At 38.0% G+C, this 15,237-nt stretch overlaps 2 protein-coding genes across 2 annotated transcripts in view; one reads left to right on the top strand and one right to left on the bottom strand.

Moving 5' to 3' along the window:
* B3GALNT2 (beta-1,3-N-acetylgalactosaminyltransferase 2) overlaps positions 1–14,449 on the top strand; it is a 31,878-nt gene extending 17,429 nt beyond the window's left edge. Inside the window, exons 5-13 of the mRNA XM_029961594.1 lie at positions 214–407; positions 1,441–1,536; positions 4,564–4,674; positions 5,418–5,499; positions 6,738–6,921; positions 8,607–8,732; positions 10,837–10,996; positions 11,439–11,495; positions 11,863–14,449. Of these exons, the coding sequence (XP_029817454.1) occupies positions 214–407; positions 1,441–1,536; positions 4,564–4,674; positions 5,418–5,499; positions 6,738–6,921; positions 8,607–8,732; positions 10,837–10,996; positions 11,439–11,495; positions 11,863–11,997 (1,145 nt within the window). The 3' untranslated portion in view covers positions 11,998–14,449. The remainder of the gene's footprint in view (positions 1–213; positions 408–1,440; positions 1,537–4,563; positions 4,675–5,417; positions 5,500–6,737; positions 6,922–8,606; positions 8,733–10,836; positions 10,997–11,438; positions 11,496–11,862) is intronic.
* Positions 11,579–15,237, bottom strand: part of TBCE (tubulin folding cofactor E) — a 27,869-nt gene continuing 24,210 nt past the window's right edge. The window contains exons 14-16 of the mRNA XM_018077411.2: positions 14,977–15,036; positions 13,573–13,664; positions 11,579–13,318 (exon numbers count right to left, since the gene is read on the bottom strand). Coding sequence (XP_017932900.2) covers positions 13,226–13,318; positions 13,573–13,664; positions 14,977–15,036 — 245 coding nt within the window. The 3' untranslated portion in view covers positions 11,579–13,225. The remainder of the gene's footprint in view (positions 13,319–13,572; positions 13,665–14,976; positions 15,037–15,237) is intronic.

Here is a 15,237-nt window from a genome sequence, read left to right as displayed (position 1 = left end):
AGCCTGCAGATTGCTGTATCACTGAATTTCTCCTTGCTGCAGTCTGCAGCCTGTTGTATTTTCTTTTACTCGAGTGTTTGATTAACATTGTGCACTTGTGAGCTGTGCTAATTAATCAGAATGCTTTGCATATATCCGGTGTGCTATGTGTGTATCCAGTTCAGAAACTGAGAAGTCTTCTCACCTTACCTCTGTCCTTTCCTTTTCATACAGTTTTGAATCAGGAAATCGAAGCATTCAGTCTCCCTGAGGATGTACCTTCTGTGCTATCTGAAGACAGAATTGTCAGCGTGAATTTTCGTGTACTTTACCCCATTGTCATTACCAGTCTTGGGGTATTTTATGAGGCTGATGGGGTGGGATTCCAGAGGAACATCACTGTAAAACTGTACCAGGCAGAACATGAGGTAGAGTATTGTAGTTATCTTTTGAAAGTGGACTAAAGCATGTTGTCTCTTTATTGTGGATTTAATTCTTACGGAAAGTGACATGCTGGGTTGCTGATTTAGAAGAGAAGTACTTAACTGACAAGTGTATAAATTACATTTTTGTTCTGTTGCATTGTAAATTCTTATTTCATTTGTATATATGTTTATATATATATACACACATGCAGAGACACATCCTGGATGAGGAAAAGATGGAATTTGTGAAGTGCTATGAGTTAATCTAAATGCTCTTGTGAAAGAGCACTTACATCTAATTCCAGTGCACAGTTTTTTGATCATATTTGAGATCCTAAAGTATTGATATGTATTAAGGAATAAAAAATAAACTAATATATTTAAAACACGTGCACAAACATACATTTGGTGCTTTCAAGCAGAGAGATGCAGGACAGCTGGAATTTTTTCTTGTCTGTCTTCTGGCAAAACATTTTAAGATTTCTAGAAACTGATATTATTTACAGATAATAATCAAACTTGGTTGATAATTTCCCCTACTCCCAAGCTGTTATGGGTTTGATAGCATAGCTTAGTGCTAACTTGGAGGGAAAAAAAAATCATTAAGTATGATTGTTGCGTTTGATGTATTGCATTTATCTCTACCAATAAGTTAATAGGTGAATTTCAAGACTTCTGGCTGTGCTACAGTAGAAAGAATTTTAAGTATGACTTTTATGATGAACTTTTAAAGAATTTGGTTTATAATAGCTGTAATAAAAATAAAATTACACTGTAATCTGGTTTATGTTTGTTAAATGGTAGAATTCTACATCTTCAAAGTCTAATAATTTTATCTACATTAGCTTTTTACTTCCAGTGAAGGAGAAAAATTAGTAACATAAGAGAGCTTGGAGACTGTTTTCTGAAGATTTGGAATTTGGCAATGCAATTTGTTATTATCTAAGAGCCATTTGATGGCCTGTGTAATATAATAACACTTTTAATGGGTGTTTGGGGTTTTTTTAGTTTGCTTTTTTTTTTCTGTTTTTCATAGGAAGCGATCTTCAGTGCTCGCTTTAGTCCGCCGAGCTGTGGAGTGCAAGTGAACCGATTGTGGTACAAGCCAGTAGAGCAGTTTATTTTGCCAGAGGTATGTGGAGCATCAGAACTGCCTTCAGTTCTTTTAAGTCATCTGGACAGACCGACTGATAAAATGGACAATTTGGACCAGTTTATTCCCTCATTTATTCCCCTGACTCCGTAAGAATGAATGTATTTGGAAACCTGTTCATTTTAAGGGGAATCTGCAGCTGATTGATTGGTTTATCATCTTAGGCAGTGTTAACTAAATACTGTGCAAGTTTTTATGCTGGCAGGAGACCTTTCGGGTGAGCAGATGACTTGCAGTACTTTGTGCATATGTTTTGACAATCTAATTTCATACTGAAATGATTAAGGGTTTATTTTATTTTTTAAAAAAGTGCATTAGTTACCCAGTAATTTGGTAGTATATCATGTGAGCCTTTTCCCTGTAAGACTTACTTCTGAGATACTAAAATTCCAGGCAGTTGTAATTTTGCTATAAATGATTGCATTTTTCCTGAGAGACAGATGGCAAGTATTTCCTTTGGAGAGAGGATATTAGTATTCATATATTTCTTTGTGTGGGCTTCCTTAATCTGATATGTGTCACGTGCTGAATGCTTACAGGATAACATGATGTTTGTAATGTAGATTAATGGGGCTTATGCACAGCATGTAGTCTCCTGTGATACTCAGGATGCTGAACCATACACAGTGATTCAGAAGAGATGGGGATGCCCACGTGTTCCTGTCTTCTTGTTTGTGAGCAGTAAATTTAATAAGCTGTTTAATTGTCATAAAATGGTTTCTGAGGCAGTATCTCTTCTCTGCCTTTCCACCTTGAAGAAGTAATGGATTGTACAGACTGCTGAAGAGCTTCATTCATCTTCCAGCTGAAGTGCTGCTCTTTCTGCTCGTCTTGGGGAAAGGAAGGGAAATGCAGCATTCGAATAAGCATCTGGCAGGCCAGATTGTGAAAGACAGAATCGATCATTCAGCTTTGGAACGACTGAAAGCACAGAAGAGCAGAACCACTAGCAGATAACTAAAACTCACACAGGGGCTCTTAGAGCCAAGTCTTAGCAGTGCATTTATTTTGTCAAAAAGCCACCGGCCGTTTGCATGAAAATGGGACTCTGTACTAGGCATACTCTGTGTTACTAATGGGGAGTAGTTAGAGGAACAAAAACCACAGCACTGTTTAACATTAGGAAAGGAGTTTGGCAGGGCTGCATTATGTGAGTACAGCTGTTCGGTATTCACTGCAAATGCCACTGCGCTCTGGCAGCAACAAGGCTGGAATTTAAATGGGGAAAAACAGATGATGTAGTCTCAGGTGTGCCACTACTGGTTTTGCTTTAAGCATTTTCAGGCCTCAGCTTTCATTAAGTGGCTTGGAATAAGAATAGCTGAAGGCTAAAGTCATTAGAAAATTTGCTTACAAGTCTCTCAACTTGGAAAATAATGATAGCTTGCAGCTTTAGGACACCTTGCACTGAGGTTCACTGGTAATAACTGAGTAAGACTCTTGGTACACGTTTGAAGTCTATCAGTAAGAGTCAGTGCTGAGAATGTTAATGTTTCTGTTTGCTGAGGCGTGAAAGGACTTTCCTGTTCACTAACAACTTACCAAAGGTTGTGTCTGTAAACAAGCCACTGAAGAGTGATTAGAGCCCAGTCCCTACAGCAAAAAACGTTGGAATGGGAAATGACAGTCACTGCAAACAGAGAAATTGAGCATGTAGGTTTTACTGTGCAGGGTGTTCAGAGGTCCTGCTGCTAAAAAAAGTCTTTAATAATGGTCCATTTGTTTTGATAACTGAGAGATAATTAAACAAACAAGGAGAAGGTATTGAGCATGAAAGTCAGGCCTGATAAACACTGGCTAGCTCCATTATTAGATTATAAAACTGGCATTATAAAAAATAGATGAGAGACTTCTGAAATACACCGCTGTCATTAAATACTGAGACTGCTGCAGATGTTAAGACCTACTTCTAGAGGAAAGCAAAGAATTAAGCTGAACTCTAATATAGACTTTAACAGTGAGTCAATAACTGGAGAATTTCTGGAGAAGGTTTCTAATGTACAAGGAAGCTAAAATGGGGAAGAGATCAGAGGTTAGCACAGGTAAACAGCAACAGAGATGCATCTACGAACAAGTTTTTTCTTTCTTTCAAGGCCCATAATAACTATCAGTGTGTTTCCTATGAAACTGGGAGAGATGAAACAGAATGTGCTCATCTAGCAGTCAGGAGTATAATAACCCTACAACTACTCTTTACTCCTCTGTCATAAGGGTAAAATTGCTTAAAAAATATATAAAAGTATAATGCTACCAGTACTCTTACTGTACAACATGCCACCTGTTCCTTTGCATGTTCTCAGGGGTCTTCAGTTTAAAGATGAGATGAAGTACTTTTAAATGCAAGAATTTACACACACACACACACACAAATATATATATAAACCGTGGAGTGACATAGCTTAATTTGACAGGTAAAACCAGAAAATTTTAAAGATAGTCACTTGTCTTTTTCTTCTTTATCAGCCAAAATGTGAGGCCAGAGTTCTGTGACTCTCCTACAGTAGCTTGTGACACCTTTACCAGGATAAAGGTGGCTGTATTTTCCTTTGAGTTTTGCTGGTGTCAGGATCGAGTCTCTGATCTCTGTTTAGCAGATAACTAAAAAGCTGCACTTACTTCCAAATCTGTTTTAACGTATTGTCTTTGTAATGCAGGATTTTATATTTGATTTTTAAAAATTCATTAGATCACTTTTAAATGCAATCTTGATGATTTTAGAAAGCCAAAGCTTTTTACACTAGGCTTCTGTTAAAAGTGTAATGTTCCTAATACAGAGATGCGTGTTTAGTCTTAAAAGCATGATTATGTGTTACTGAGTTTCATGGGTGTATTTCTTTTATGAGTAATTTTTTTCTATTGAAGTGTAAGTAGAACATGATGTCATGCATTCAAGCTAAATCTTTTGTGAAGTTGACTATTTTAAAATAAAAGAAGACCCAAACTGTTTGATTTTCATCCTTTTAAATCTTTGAATACCTGCAAAACAGTGTTTTGCTCTTTTACCAGAGTTTTGAAGGTACCATTGTGTGGGAGAGCCAGGATCTTCAAGGCCTCATTTCAAGAAACCTTCATAAAGTGATGGTGAACGATGGAGGAGGTGTTTTCAGAGTCATTACAGTGAGTCCCTTCACATTCCCTTCCACCATGTTTTTGTTTTTCCTATAAGTCTTGAGTATTTAGCATTTTACTTTTCTATGTTTTTTTGTGTAAATCATTACTTTAGTAGTTTTTCTGTTGTCTTAGAGGGGAAGTTTGCCTTCTAGCAAAAAATTACGCTTGTAAGTGGCATTTTCTTTTATTTTGGAGGGAGTAAATCTCACCGTATTGTCTTTCTCAGGTGTGAAGCAGTATCAATATCAGAGATGACAAAATGTGGGTCAAAAATCCTGTGCTAAAATCCCAATTGATGGAATTAAGTCCAGTTGGGTTTTTTTTTGACAGCATGTTTCTTTTCCTGTCAATATTGCTTGCTTAAACATGCTGTGCCGCTGTAATTTAGCCAGAATAACTTTATATTTTGCTATCAACTTCAAAACTACTTTTCTGGAAGTTTCAGGTTCCACTAGTTTTAGGTAAAACAAAAAAATGCCACAAAACTGTACAGTTAAAAATCTTAGTCTTTCATGGCACATGGCGTGATTCTTGGGGTGGTCCTGTGCAGGCCCAGGAACTGGACTTTGGTGATCCTCGTGGGTCCTTTCCAACTGAGGATATTCTATGATTTTATAATTGTGCAGGTACCTAAACCAGAAGACCTTTAAATTCGTTTTGTTCTCAGCTGCCAGAAAACTTCACACCTTAAAAACACATCAGTAATGCAAGATGAACTAATCTATTTCTTTCCATTAATCTGTTCCTAGCAGGCAGGGGAAGGGTCACTGCCACATGAACTCACAGAAGGTGTGGAGGGAATAGCAGGTGGTTTTATCTACACTATTCAAGGTAAGTCTGCAAAATGAACCATCGCATTTGATGTTATGATAAAACAGGTAATTTAAATTACATTTCTGAGGTATAGCTTGTGCTGTCTCTGTAAACTTAGTCACCCTAGGTTTTCTTTTAGTAAAAACAGTTAATTTCTTTCTGGTTTTTTAATGCTTAAGGTCAATGTCCTGATGTGGTTTCTTTGCTTGCCCTTTGTCAGCCACTCCATTTGACTTGCATCCCTTTGTCTTTTTATCTAGACTTCTCTTCTTGTTTTTTTGTTATCCAAAATTAAGTTAAAAAATGTTGTGCAATGAAATCCTTCCCTGATATTTTTCACATTTTTTCCAGTGCTGCTGCTGTTAGATATACTGTATCATGATGTTTAATACTGACAAATACCTAACAAAGCCAGCTTTTCCATCCTTTGTTTTACACCTATTTCAGGAGAATGTCCAGAGACTCTATAGGAGCCTTTACTAATGTCTAAGTGTTCTTACTGATCCACCATACCCAACATAAGCAATGACTTTCAGAGTGCTATTCTTATGTTTTTATAGCTAGGCCTCACAGATATAATTGGGCAGTCCTGTTGTCCTGTCATCTGTGTAGGAGCCTAAATTGAGGTGTGTGCTAAAGGTCTTCCATCTTGTTTGTCAAACAGCTCTTCAGTACCACAAACTATCTCCTTACCTGCAATATTTTTCTAGCTTTAACCTGCAGTCAGTTATGAGATTTAGTTCAGCAGGGACCATCTGTGCTACATCAAAGCAATGTCTATTTGATTATATTTAGCATAGGATTTCTGGTTTGTTTGTTTGTTGTTTTGTTTTATTTTTATGCTAGATACATATACTTAGGAGTAATTAAGTATATAATTAACGTTATAATACTGTATAATACAAGTAAGTATAACAGTAGCCTTTTTATGGTAAAAGTAATAGTGAAGTCCCTGACTGCTCTTTATATTAAAGAACCTTAAAAAGTTGAATTATTTTATTACTGAAAAGGAAGAGAATTCCTTTTATTTGAAACTTTCTATGCAAGACTTATACAAAAATACATTTCCTTGTTGTTCTGCAACTTTTACCATTTCATAAAAATTTTAAAATTAGTTGCAGGAATTTCATAACCCCGTTAATTTGAATGTTTCTTCAGATTAATTTTGTCAGTAGATTGTGTATGATCGAAGAGAAACATGTGAAATAGTATGTAGATATGCATCTTTATTTAATGATGGGTGTTGTTTCTTTCAGAAGGTGATGCTCTTTTACAAAACCTCCATACTCGCCCGGAAAGGTTTACAAGTCACATAAAAAACCTTGAAAAAGAAGATACTTTATTGAAGGAAGAAAGCAGTACCTATGATGATATTGTTTTTGTAGATGTTATTGACACTTACAGAAATGTTCCCACCAAACTGCTGAACTTCTACCGATGGTAAGTTGAAAATAAAGTGTTTTCTGTTCAGAATGTTGCTGTCTGTAGTGCAAGATGATCTAGCATAGGTTCCATGAAATATATGCCTTATGTGATTTACTTCATCAAGCTGTATTTCTCTCTCACAGTTTTGGGTGCATGTAGTGAGTAAAATAACAACACCTATAGTCTTGAATGCTGACCATTGGTGCTTCAAGTAAGCATGAGCTTGCAGGACAGGCTTCTGCCCTAAGAGTCCAGGTCTGAAAATTGTCATGTCTCCTTGTAATTTCTTTTAATTTGTATCTAACTGAAAACTAGCAGTTTTAGTCTTTCAAAGGATGGCTTTTGGCCAGTTTGTGTACTTAACTCAGTGTTTCAGTTTGTGGCCATTGCCTCTTGTCCTGGACACCACTGAAAAGAGCTTGGCTCCACCTCTTTACATGCTCCCTTCAGGTATTTATACATCAATGAGCTCTCTCCAAGCCTTTTCTTCTTCAGGCTGAACAGTCTCAGCTCTCTCACCTTTCCTCATTGGAGAGATACTTCAGCCCCTTAATCATCTTGATGGCCCTTGCTGGACTCTCCACCCAGTATGTCCATGTCCCTCTTGTACTGAAGAGTCTAAGACTGCACACTGTAATCTAGATGTGGCTGCACCAGTGCTGAGTTGCAGGGAAAGACGGGAAACTTGAAAGGGGGGGGGGCAGAAGGTTTATAGGAAGAATTTTTCATAGTGTAACACATTGTCTGTGATGAATCTAATAAGTTATTACCTCTAATTTTCAATTATTTCCGTTACTCTGAGGCAACCGTTTCAATTAATTGATGTTGCTGTGGAGTAAGAAATATAGCTGACAGTTGTAATTTAGCCAGAATTCAGTTTAGCTGCTTGAAGATTATGGATTTATTTAACAAATTTCATGGTTATGAATGTAACTGAAAAACTGAACCATGCTTTCAGTTCTAAAAGTGAGTTTAAATGTCAAGACTTAGATCTTCGTGGTCATTTCTTACAGATTAGCAATACTTCAAGATTTAGTAATAAAAGGCTTTAAAAATGCCTTTCTTGTTATGAGAAATTACCCTTAAAAGCAGTGTTTGTAACCAACTCAGCCATGATTTATAAAATCTCAAGCTCTTTTTGGTTATTCTGTGAGTGTCAGACATTCAACTATTACAGACAGTTAAAGATTACATTTTTCATATTTGAAGGGTGCTTTTACTGAGAAGGAGTAAGTACGGAGTTGCTTCCACAGATGTTTGGTAAAACCTACAACCTTCTCATTACCTTGAACTGACTGTCTCATCCTGAAAGTAGGCTACTGACGTGTAGCCAGTGGCTTTTAACAGCTGTGCTGCCATCATCATCAGGGATTCATATCCTCCTGAAGTCAACACTGTTTAAGACAGATTTATTAATAAATCCACCATCTGTCCTGGAGAACAAAACTTTGTTTTCTTCAGCTCATGCACAAGTCCATGGTGTAAGATTATCCTCGGATGCAGCTGCATCTCCTTTCTGTAGGACAAGCAGTCAGGCTTGGTTGATAGAGAAAACATGTAAAAGTCAAGGGTAGGAAAGACGTTCCTTCCCTTTTCCTTCTCCCTCTGCTTCCCAAAAAACTTTTGCAGAACCTTGTATTGCGTATCTGTAGATTGTGGTGTGTTGCTCAGCATCTCATCACTTTTCTTTTTGGCTGCAGGACAGTTGAATCAACAAGTTTTGACTTGTTGCTGAAGACGGACGACGACTGTTACATTGATTTGGAGGCTGTTTTTAACAGGATAATGCAGAAAAAATTGGACAGGCCAAACATTTGGTGGGGGAAGTGAGTTATTTTCCGAACTTGTCTTTAGGAGATAGCATGTCTTTAGTGAACAGTTTAGTGATTTAAGTCTATTTTCATGTGGGTTCCCCTTTTCTGCCTAAGGAAGCCAGTTATAAAAGGCAGGACTTCTGTATATGTGAGAACTTTGAATCTCAGAAGACAGAAACTAGTAATTTACAATAACTTTCCAGAGTGTGCCTTTACAGTGAGTTAAACTTGCTGATTATCAAAATGTGCTAGTTTCAAAATGTGTTATAGACATCTTTGTCATGGTACTTAAGTAAATAAAAGTATTCCAGCAACACAGTGAGGTTAAAAGGCACGTGCATACTAAAGAACTGTAAACATTACTTTTGTGATTTTTCTGGTGGGCTTGAGGAGATGGGGTGAACAGGAGAAACAAAATTTCCTTTATGGTCTGCACTTTATTTTGACATCTGTGAGTGACAGGCATTGCTACCCATTTTTGCTGCTGTTTGAGACAGTAGATCTGATCAGTGAATTTTTGAGTGAACTTTCCCAGCCTGTATTACACTTGTGAATAACTAGGAGGATCAAAATAGTCTGCAGGTTCCTTTCCATTCATGGGATGCATTGCAGCTCTGGTATAGCATCCAATATAGCAGAAACTCTACACTACTATAACAGTCAACATAGCATAATGGCACAAAGGGCCTTCCTGTTGCCATCTGCTTACTGAGGAAAAACAGGCCTTTGCTGCTTTGCTTGACAAATCTGGTACTGACTGTTGCTTACTCATAAAGTGATTTAATAAGGTGTGTGGTCAAGTGTGTGTGAAATAGCTGGCTATCTTGTGGTTATCTCAAAGATCTGTAAGGGTGACATCTTCACGTGTAAATTCTCTAATAGTCAGTCTTCAGCTAAGGCAAGTGTGAAGTGTAGAGAACAATGCTGAAATAACTATGGAAGTATAAAATTATCAAAGCACGTGCTTCTCAGTCTGGAGGCGGTTGCACCCTTCCTGCTGTGATTCAAAAGAGTGGAAAATACTGAGTCTAAAGTGAATTGAGGTATCAGATGTGACTTCTATCTCTTTGGTGCTTTAACATGTCAGCTTATGCTGAGAATGTGCTGAGTCTGATAACAGATCTGCCACTCAGCTGTAATTTCTCCCTTTCAGGGCTGTTGTCTGAGGTGACAATTCTTAGTAGCTCACTAAAGCTTTCAGCTGCTGTGCTCATGACTGAACTCAGCAGTGCTGAACCTGTTTGTAAAATGGGGAGAACCTGCTGCATTGACACGGTTAATGCCACTTAGCTATGAGTGCATGAAGTATTTGTAAGGCCAGGGGAGTGCAATACCAGCCTGTTCCCAAAAAGGAAAAGCAGGATGCTTCTCTCTGCCTCACATGGCTGTTTGACAGGGTCCATAGTGCCACACGGTGTGGCAGTGAGCTCTGCCATGCTGCCCGGGGCTGGGAGTTTGTCTGGAGAGACTGCAGACAGAGCACTACTGGCTTTCTGCAGGCCTCTGGTAGTGAATAAAGTCTTCCTTAGAGGACACCACTACCAGGAAGGTTTTTTTGTAATTCAGTGATGGCAGCCTTTGAACATCCGCTTTGTGGAGTTTCATTTGGAAAAAGGCTTAGAGAAGGTACATATTGCTTCCTGGTTTTTAAGCAGCCACTAGTTTTATCAGGAAAATGAGTTATGTAACATCACTGTATCGCCATGCCTGCTGGAGGCACTGACTTTGTGTCATGTTGATTAATGAAAGGGATTAATTAACAGGACACAGATGTGCCTGTTACAGAACATAGGTAAGGATGCATGTGCTTTCCTGGATCAAAACCCAGCAGCAAGGTGCAGCATGCTGAAGACCTGACTGTGTCAATATTGGTTTTTGTTCTGAGAACTTTCTCTTATTACCCAAGATTGACACCAAACAATAGTTATGATTTAAGTACTTGTGTTCAATTAGATGTGTGCCCTAGAGAAATGAGGCTAGGAACTATAATTAGGATCACCTTCTACTTCTTCCTCTTAGTACTGTTTGTTGTCAACATTACTTACAATTGTTAGCAATGTTCATAGGTTCCACAGAGGGCTCTCTATAATCATCTCATACCTAACATGCTCTTCAGTTTCAGACTAAATTGGGCAGTTGATCGAACTGGGAAATGGCAAGAGCTGGAGTATCCAAGTCCTGCATATCCAGCCTTTGCTTGTGGGTCCGGCTATGTCATCTCCAAAGACATTGTTCAGTGGCTGGCAAGCAACTCTGAAAGGTTAAAGACGTACCAGGTAATAAAGAGTTGGTTCAGGTTGACTATCTTAAACTGGTCTTGACACAGTTTAGTGATTTTTTTAGTGATTGAATGAGTTGGAAAGAACATTGCTCAAGTATTAGTGTTGGGTTCTCCTGGCTAATGATGGCTTTGGAATGTTTGTGGTCTCTACACTTAGTGTGTGTTCTAGGTCAAAGCACAAATGTTAGATGTTTTGGACTGAGAACCTTGGGAGCTCTTAATCTTTGTTTCTGTACTCTGTTCTTCTAAGAACAATGTATTAACACAAGAAAGCTGGGAGGATTAATTTAATAGCCCTAACATAGTCAGACATAGGTTTTTGTAGCTACCATTCATTACTGCTGGTAGATGATGCAACTTATTCCAGGTCACCAAGTCATGCTTTATGCTTTCCTGATGCTAATATCTGTATTTTTTATTTTAATGTGTCATCTCAGGGTGAAGATGTAAGCATGGGCATCTGGATGGCAGCTGTAGGACCCAAGCGATATCAAGTAAGTCTGAAGGAATTGTCTGATCTTACAGAAAGAGAACATGCCTGTTCCAAGTAGCATAAAATAGGGGAAATGTTTTCTTTTTAAAAAGAAATTGAAACAACCATTGAATTAAAATCCAGAGGAAAAAAAAAACACCAAAATTTGAAGATGTATTTCAAAGATAAACCACAAAACCCCCACAAACCACCTGCAGATGCCATCCCTACCTCTCAGGTTCTCTGATTAGGTCGAGCAGATCATTTGGGGACCTTTGTGTGCAAAGTTTGTTGCTGTAAACAAAGAACACTCGATTCTTGAAAGTGAAAATTCCTGGGGACTAAATCGTTTGTAAGAAAAACTGTTGAAATGGTTCTCTCTCTAACAGGATGGTCTTTGGTTGTGTGAGAAGACATGTGAGAGTGGCATGCTGTCTTCCCCCCAGTACTCTCCCCAGGAACTGAAAGAGCTGTGGAGATTAAAGGAACTGTGTGGAGATCCATGTAGATGTGAGGAAAGATGATGGACTTGCCTTGGAAAACAGGGTAGTGTATAATGATCATGGAAAAGTGTACATTTTGATTTATTCCAGGAACAATAAGAAATATTAAGGTACCTTTTAATGTTGGGTTTCAACTTAAGCATAACAATATTTGCACATCCCTTTTGATAACTAGAAGTGGACTGATACTATTCATTTTCTATAGTATAGATTGATCTGACAAAAACCAAAATGCTTAAGATAAAAAAATTTCCTTTTTATATAAAGGTAAAGACCTACTTGTAATTAATAAATGCACTTAAGAATGCCAACTAGCCTGTCTTTTGTAAATTAAAGAATTACTGATTTAACTGAGTATAGAGCAGTACCAGGATCCAGTGGAGAGCTGTGCTCAGCACCAGGGCATCCGGTAAGTCTTGCTGCAGCAGGTTCTGTGCTGTCTGAAGGGTTGCCCTCATCTGTGCAGGGGCTGGGACAGCAATGGGGGTTAGGATTTACACTTACTTTGTTTATACCATTGCCATTTTAGATAAAAACAGGATCAAAGTTTGCTTATACCAAATCTTCAAGTACTGCAAACTTAGGAGGGATTTCTGAGAACTCACTGTGTTATTAGATATGAGTCTGAGGTTACACAGTGGAAAGTAAAGTAAGATTGAGGACGAGCACACTAAAGAATGTAAAATAAGTAGCATTGCCTTGCAGTGTGCTGAGAACTTATTTATACTATGGTATGTTAACACTGTAGGGTAGAATAAAGGTCTGTCAGATTTTGACTTTTAATAGTCTAAGGCTGTGTAGGTACTTCTAAAATTACTGCTGGGTTTCATTTGCTTTAAGGTTGCTGGATGTAGGTGAAAACAAAGAGCAAGTAGCCTCTCAGTGCAGCACTAATCTTGTCTTGTAAGCAAAGAGATCACAACTAAACCCTGTACTCGGTTCAGTAAAACAAATTCTCACTGCTGCAGTGGGAAGGCAGAAAGGTTACCTTGAGTTTTATTTAATTAAAGCATTTAAGTACTATTTGGTATCTCTCAAGTAAGAGAAATGAGCAGATGCTTTCAGGGAGGCTGATGACTGAGTTGAGGAGCTGAAAGTACAGTTGTACAGCCCTCTGGTGCCAGGTGTGAAACTCGTATTCGCCCACAGGTGTGTTCAGGCACAGGCTGTCCATACTGCCTGCGGCCACTCTGTCACTCTTCTGCAGCTCCTGTGTCGGCTTTTCCTTCAGTCTAGCAAGAGTCCCTTCTTACCACCGTACTAACACACAGTCTCCACTTTCTATTGAGTAAAACTGCAAAGGCTTTAAGTCATTGTCTAGTTCAACTTCTTTTCCTTCCAGCTAGAATAAGAAAGGAGAAAAAAAACCCCTATCAGACTTAAACTGAAATCCCTTCATGTAAACCAAATACACATCAGGCAACTGCAGTCAGGGAGAATCTGTCACATTACAGGAATGAAATTAGGTCCTAAATTACAGCATGAAGACTGCCCTCCTGAAGTAAAATGAATTTCCTTAGGTAGTATTTTAGAACATGCTATTGACCTTTAGCAGCATGAAGTATTTTGTTGCAGAATTACCCATTTTTAACTTACTTTAGAACTTTCGTAGGACAGTTTCAGTTCTGACCCAGGAATTTTAAATAGGCGATAGAGCAGTCCTTTGACCTTCTGAATAGTCATAGACTCTGTCAGGGGGAAAGAAAGAAAAGTTATTAGAAAAATGCTGCTGCCACTGAGCTGTAGCTAAGTACCAGTGTTTCACTTGCTTATAGCAACAGTGAAAGGCTGTATTGCTGCTTCAGTTCTAACACTGCAATAACATCTTCAGTATCTAAAATCGTAACTGCTAATATCAAATTGAAAATTCTTTAATCTGTGATGGATACAGCAGGATATGCTACTGCAGTTTAAGTGCTTTGATCCCATATACCAAATTAAAGTGTTACGGCTTCATAACTTACCATTTTTGAGTTTGTATTTCTCCATGCTAAACTAAGTGACCTTTGGGACACATACCAGTCAGGTTCTGACTACTTGCATCTGGCAACTGTTCCTTGAAGTTTTCATTACCAGGAATTGGCTTTCCCAGCACAAGTAAGTGAATGTCACTGTGGAACTAGTGCCATTCTTAGGAATGGTGTAATATTATTGGTCCCAAACAAATTGTCAGCAGAGTTGTTCATATAATGAAGTCAGTAACAGTAAGGGATATTTTTTGTAATGGATCTTGAATGAGTAGATGTAGTTTGTTCCTGAGGAGTTACCTGTGTTTGCAATAGATATGCTCAATATTTTGGTTGAACTTTCACTTCTTTTGAAGCTTTATCTAAAGGCACAGCAATAGCGAGTTATTCCTGTAATACCACATGTTGTACTTAGACAAATATTTTTCTATCAAACATTTTTGTAAAAGCTGTATCTATCTGATTTTATGCAACTTGTGATAATAAATGTGATTTTTATTTTAGAATAAAGCTTAAGTCTTTTCTCTCAGACTCCATTCTGACACATCTTTCCAAATTATCAGCTTGATTTATAACAGTCTTATTCATTCTAGGCTCATTACAGGCACTAAAACTTCAAAATACAAATTTGATAGAACTAGATTTCTAACTTAATGTATTACATCCTAGACCTCAGTATCTAGATCCGCAGATTACATAATTGCCTCTTAGGACTTCACGTTCTGGTTACTTGGTTAACACATCCACCAGATTTCATACCAGTTAATTAGCCTTTAATTGCCTCAGACACATTAATGATGAAACCAGCAGCAGAGGTCATAAGACAAGCATCAACTTTCAATCTTCACGCTGGACTAAAAGTAAGTATGAAGGCCAGAAGAACAGTGACTTTTTCAAACCTTTGACATTTCTTTATATGACAGAGGAAAGTCTTTAGCAGCTGACAAAGCCCGAGGCAGCTGCCATTCTTTAATACAGTTATTTGAAAAGGAGCTACAAAACAACTGCTTGAACACAAGCCAAGATTTCTTACCTGGTAGCTTTTTCTCTACTGGCTTCTGTTCAGGTTTCTCAGGACACTTAATTGTCAAAGCTTAAGGAAGAATGGTGAGGCATTAGTGAAAGAACAATAAGGCTGTTCTGGCAGGACCACAATCTTTCTAGTCTGTTTTTATTACAAATTGTTTTCCTTAGCTCAGCCTGATCGTCTAAAAAAATTAGGATGTAGGCTGCATCTGAGCAGCTAAGATAAGCATTAGGGAATCACTTCTAAAATATTTTCCCTAATTTACCA

Source organism: Manacus vitellinus, unplaced genomic scaffold, assembly GCF_001715985.3.
Source record: "Manacus vitellinus isolate BGI_N305 unplaced genomic scaffold, ASM171598v3 scaffold_37_pilon, whole genome shotgun sequence".
NCBI classification, from domain to species: domain Eukaryota; kingdom Metazoa; phylum Chordata; class Aves; order Passeriformes; family Pipridae; genus Manacus; species Manacus vitellinus.
Note: the sequence above shows the minus strand (reverse complement) of the source record. Positions and strands in the feature narration are given on the sequence as shown.